Below are 5,071 nucleotides of genomic sequence, written 5' to 3'. Positions count from 1 at the left end.
GAACTGGCTTCACAAAATGTTCAACAAAAAGTCCTATCGAGCCACGAAATACAAAAAAACAGTGGTTACCTAGAAGATACTACTGCCTAAGGCTGAAGTGATTACTGATCAAAGTGTATTTGGACTCCAGAAAAGCTCAAATGAACAATTTTTAATCATTAGCCAGGAAAATGTTCTATTCACTTCTGATCCTAGCTGAAATCAATTTGAGTGAGGCTTGTGTGAAAAGCTGGTAATTCAAACCTTGAAATAATGAGTGAACTTCGGGCCACGTTTTTCATCAAAGGCCATCTTTTTCATCAAAATCGTATCATCAAATGGTTTAAATACAAATGAAGGAAGGATAACGTACAGTAATGTGTTAAAGAGCAAACGGTTTCAATGCAAGCAGGTGGAAAAACTGTAGAATACAGCATGTGGCGTCCTTCACTCTTGCTTAATTACTTGATATATTCCATAGAGAAGCGATTTGTGTGCAAATGTCAAGGTACGTTTACGGCTTCTGTGACTCAATGTGAAATCTCAACGTTGACAAATGTTGAGGTTTCAGAGGTCGCTAAAATGACAAGAAACGAGTCACAATGGATTAAACCGCAGCAAACCTAAAATAAAGGACTTCTATCCAGTAAGTATGTTCGTTCCATTTTAATTAAGAATGTCAGCTGTACATGATTTCCATCCTGGATCATGCTAAGCTTAGTTGACTGGTGTACATCCAGTGGAAGACAGCATGAAAAATATGATTTTCCGAGAGCTTCATGTCATGGGAGTTGACAGCACAACAACAACAAGGTTTTGAGGCAGTTATTGGATAGATTAAATAATGGCATTTGACAACAAAATTTTGAACGCAGTACTGCCTTGCCATTCCTGCTTCTTTTCCTTTGGGTTTACAGTCTCACATACCTGACAGTTTTGTAAAATTATAACTCCAGTTGAAATAGATTAACACTTTTTCATTTTTAATGTGTTTTTTTGTTTTAGAGCAAATTACTAAAAAGTGGTAAAGTATAATAATCTGATATTGTTTGTAGTACCGTGTAATTTATTGCTTGTGCAGTTAAAAAGTTTTGTGAGAGGACCTTGAAAAAAAGAATCTCTTTTTAAATCACAATTACAATATTGAGTAAAATAAAATAAAAAAAAATCATGACGGTCGTGTTTTTTTTTTTTTTTGCTGAACAAAGGTGTATGAACATTTCTGTCTAAATGTCTACATCTGCATTAAAGTAGCTTCAAAGTACAGTAAGGCAGAAGTAACCTAACTCATGAAATCAGAGACGGTCAATAGGTGCCTACTTTGCAAAACAAACGGTATAACAGTGCTGAAGTGAGTTGTCCAACACCACCATGTGAATACCTGTCTTTTCAAAGGTGCATCCAAACACAGATATGAGCAACATGTAACCCCGATTTTTATTTACCTATTTCACACCCCCTCCCGAATGGACATGCGTGCGCACTTTGACGCAGCAATGGGAATCAGAGCATGACTTCTTTCTGTCGTCCAGATGGTGAAGAGACGAGCGGCGTCAGCACTGGTGAGCTGCTGCGCGCTCTCTGGCAAAGCGATAAGCAAAGACGCACAGAGTGGCGAGTAGTAGAGAGGAGGAGGAGACGGAGATCATCGCAGCGGGAAGCAGCTTTTATAACAAACTGGCATAGATAAACGAAGAATATGCCGCACTGTGACGCCTTCCCAACCGGTTTGCTCGCTTTTTCGTGATCCCCGGCAGTCCAACTTTGCCGTGGTGGGAGGTATGTGATCAGTTGGCGTCGATATGAATGAGAGTGGAGTTCAAACTCTGGCTCCGGAGCCATGTGAGCAGCAAATGACGCCGGAGGACAACAGTGGAAACTGTAGCGCCAGTTCCAGCGGGAATCTGTCCCTGCACTGCTGGCTGCAGCTGCTCACCAGGGAGTCCAGCATGGAATTCCAAGGAGACAGCTCCAGCCTTGTGGTGCGTGTGATGATCGCCTGCGTCTACTCTGTCGTCTGTGCGCTGGGGCTGGTGGGCAACGTGCTGGCGCTCTATCTGCTGCACTCGCGTTACAGGCAGAAGCAATCCTCTATCAACTGTTTCGTGATGGGTCTGGCGATCACCGATCTGCAGTTCGTCCTGACTCTGCCCTTCTGGGCGGTGGACACGGCACTGGACTTCCGTTGGCCGTTCGGCCGAGTCATGTGCAAAATCGTCAGCTCGGTTACCACCATGAACATGTACGCCAGCGTTTTCTTCCTCACGGCCATGAGCGTGGCGCGCTACTATTCCATCTCGTCTGCACTCAAGATGCACAGCAGGAGGGCAGCGGCCACCCGGGCCAAATGGACCAGCCTGGGTATCTGGGCCGTGTCTCTGCTTGTCACATTGCCTCACTCTATCTACTCCACCACCGCCCAGGTGTCAGATGAGGAACTTTGCCTGGTGCGCTTCCCAGACACGGCCAACTGGGACCCGCAGCTTCTTTTGGGCTTGTACCACCTCCAAAAGGTCCTGCTGGGTTTCCTCATTCCTCTCATCATCATCAGCGTCTGTTACCTACTCCTTCTGCGCCTCGTCCTCAGCCGTCGAATTTCAGGCGCCGCCGGTCCGGAGGTGGAGCAAAGCCGTCAGAACCGTCGCTCCAAAGTCACCAAATCAATCGTGATTGTGGTTTTGTCCTTCTTTCTCTGCTGGCTTCCCAATCAGGCACTGACACTGTGGGGAGTTCTCATCAAGTTTGACCTGGTCCCCTTCAGCAAGGCCTTCTATAACGCGCAAGCCTATGCTTTCCCTTTGACCGTGTGCTTGGCGCACACCAACAGTTGCCTCAATCCGGTGCTCTACTGCTTGATCCGCCGCGAGTTCCGGGCGGGTCTCAAGGAGATTGTCCTCCACACCACGCCGTCCTTTAGAGGTCTGACTCATCTGCTGCGGCGCAAAGGCAAAGTGGCAGAGGCGCCCCCCGTCATGGTGCTGGTCCAAATGGATATGTGAGAGGTGGACAGTTGGATGGATAGATGGCTTAGAGGCAGTTTTCCAAGAGAAAGAAGTGGCTGTCATTGTTTATTTGGAAACAATGACTCCACCCAAATCCCGTCAACAGCAAATGCCAACACCTTTATTTATAGTCCGCTTTTGTGAGAATAATCATCATGCCCTACGCAGCGGGACGTGCCCCACTTACCCCTTTTCCTTCAAGACTTTGCGCTGTTATATAATCACTCACACTTTTTCTTGCCCTGTCTATTTGATTCTCTGTGATAGACACTGTTTGTAATGCTCCCCTGGAATTTAATCATGAATATGTATCAATGTCAATCATGAATAACATTTGGAGAGTTGCAGCGCATGGCCACTCATCTGGAATGAGCTTGAGGGTTATGACATGTAATCCTCACTTAACATCTGAGAATGGTAAGGTATCAAGCTTTTTACAGCTAAAGTCCTCTGGCTAGACACTTGAGATTTAGATGAGGAGCTCGTCATGACTTATACATTGTGATCGGGAAACTCAAGCAACGGGACATTGTCTGGGTTCCGGCAGTTGCAATATTTGTTGTTTGTTGGTATGCGTTGCTTAATGTTGTAAAATCAAGTATCACTTTCGTGTAAAAGATGGAGCACTCTGAAAACTCTCGAGATTTTAGTTAAAGTACCAATGTTCCTGCTTGCAACTGGTCAATGTTATGAAGTAAAAGAGGCCTCATTCATCGACACTTTATTTAGTTAATGATCCAAACAAACCCGTGAAAGCTTATAGCAATGGTCATGAGCATTTCTTCAACATTGCTGGAAAATAATACCAGACTCCTTGTTTTTTCTAAAAGTCCCTATCCTATTAACCTGAATTCAGCCACGATTTACCTTTGGTAAAACAGAAGTAAATTCATAATTGTGGTAAATATTTATATGTAAAACATTTCTGAGACATTAATATAAAACAATAAACAAAAACCATATTGCAAAACCCAGCATTCTGCCATGTGTAGTCTCAAAACTGCATAAAAGGCAGGATTTAGATGGATATCATAACATATTAAATAAAACATTAAATTATATAATAATAAAAATACATCCCTTTTATGTGGCACATTAATAGAAATTCAATGACAATGCATACATGTATGCGGTGGTGGTAAACTATGTTATGTAGCCACGACCGCCTTGGGGCAGGCTGACGGAAGCGTGGCCGCCATTTTTACACTTACAGCCCCTCCAACCGACCACTGGAGGCAAGGTGGGTGAGGCCACGGACGCCCCTATATTTAACAATTAAATTGTAATTATTGTCAAAAAACTATAAGAAATCATATGTTTGTGTGCTAAGTGGTAGGTACTTCTAAAAAGTCTAAGTGACACGAGTTCGGCACATGTTTCCACAATGTTGTAAATGATTCAAAATGACATGACACAAGGTGCACAGGGCTCATGTAACGACCAATCGGGAATAACCTTTTTAAAAAGTTTAGCCAAGCTGAGTTGTGATATTTCATTCCAAGTTTGTGTGAAAATATTTACATGAATATTATCTGACACAGTCTTTTGTTACTTGATTGGGCATATTTTGGCAGTAAAAGACGCACTCACCAAATTTTAACACATGTAAACAAATAATGTCAGCCTTGTCCGTAAAACAAAATTAGTTGGTTTCACTAAGTAAACATCCCAGTGCTCAATGCTTCTGTGCGCTGCTTGTAATACATTAGTGGAAATTTCTGTTATTTATTTATGTATTTATTTATCTGTGTGGGGCTTTTAAAAATGTTGTGGTTGTTAAAGGGGAAAAACAACCATGTGTGATTCTTTGGATGAAAAAGGTCAAATAAAATCTTGTGAAATCTTGTGTCTACATGGTGAGGCCTTATCTTTGTGGACTCAGTGGTATAGGTTGGCCGTCCTTGAGGAGGATTTGGACTCGACTCACTGGGCCTTCTTCAAACAAATAAGACCAAATGAAAAAGAAAAGAAAAAAACAAAAGGAAATAAAAAGGGTGTACAGCTATAAAGTGTGTCAGCGTTTCAGCGAGACAATCAAATCTTTCCAGGTCTTTGCTATACAATGCAGTAAAATCCAGCGTGGGCTGGGC

At 43.0% G+C, this 5,071-nt stretch overlaps 1 protein-coding gene across 1 annotated transcript; it reads left to right on the top strand.

Annotated features, from left to right (window-relative positions):
- Positions 1-1,530: 1,530 nt before the first annotated feature.
- Positions 1,531-4,829, top strand: rxfp3.2b (relaxin family peptide receptor 3.2b). The gene has a single exon (XM_088425712.1). It carries the CDS (start codon positions 1,782-1,784, stop codon positions 2,976-2,978), a length of 1,197 nt encoding a protein of 398 aa, XP_088281838.1. The 5' UTR covers positions 1,531-1,781; the 3' UTR covers positions 2,979-4,829.
- Positions 4,830-5,071: the final 242 nt, after the last annotated feature.

This window comes from Hippichthys cyanospilos, chromosome 10 (genome assembly GCF_059441005.1).
Source record: "Hippichthys cyanospilos isolate Australia breed blue-spotted pipefish chromosome 10, RoL_Hcya_1.0, whole genome shotgun sequence".
NCBI classification, from domain to species: Eukaryota; Metazoa; Chordata; class Actinopteri; order Syngnathiformes; family Syngnathidae; genus Hippichthys; species Hippichthys cyanospilos.
The sequence above is the reverse complement of the archived record's forward strand: the minus strand, read 5'-3'. Positions and strand labels throughout refer to the sequence as shown.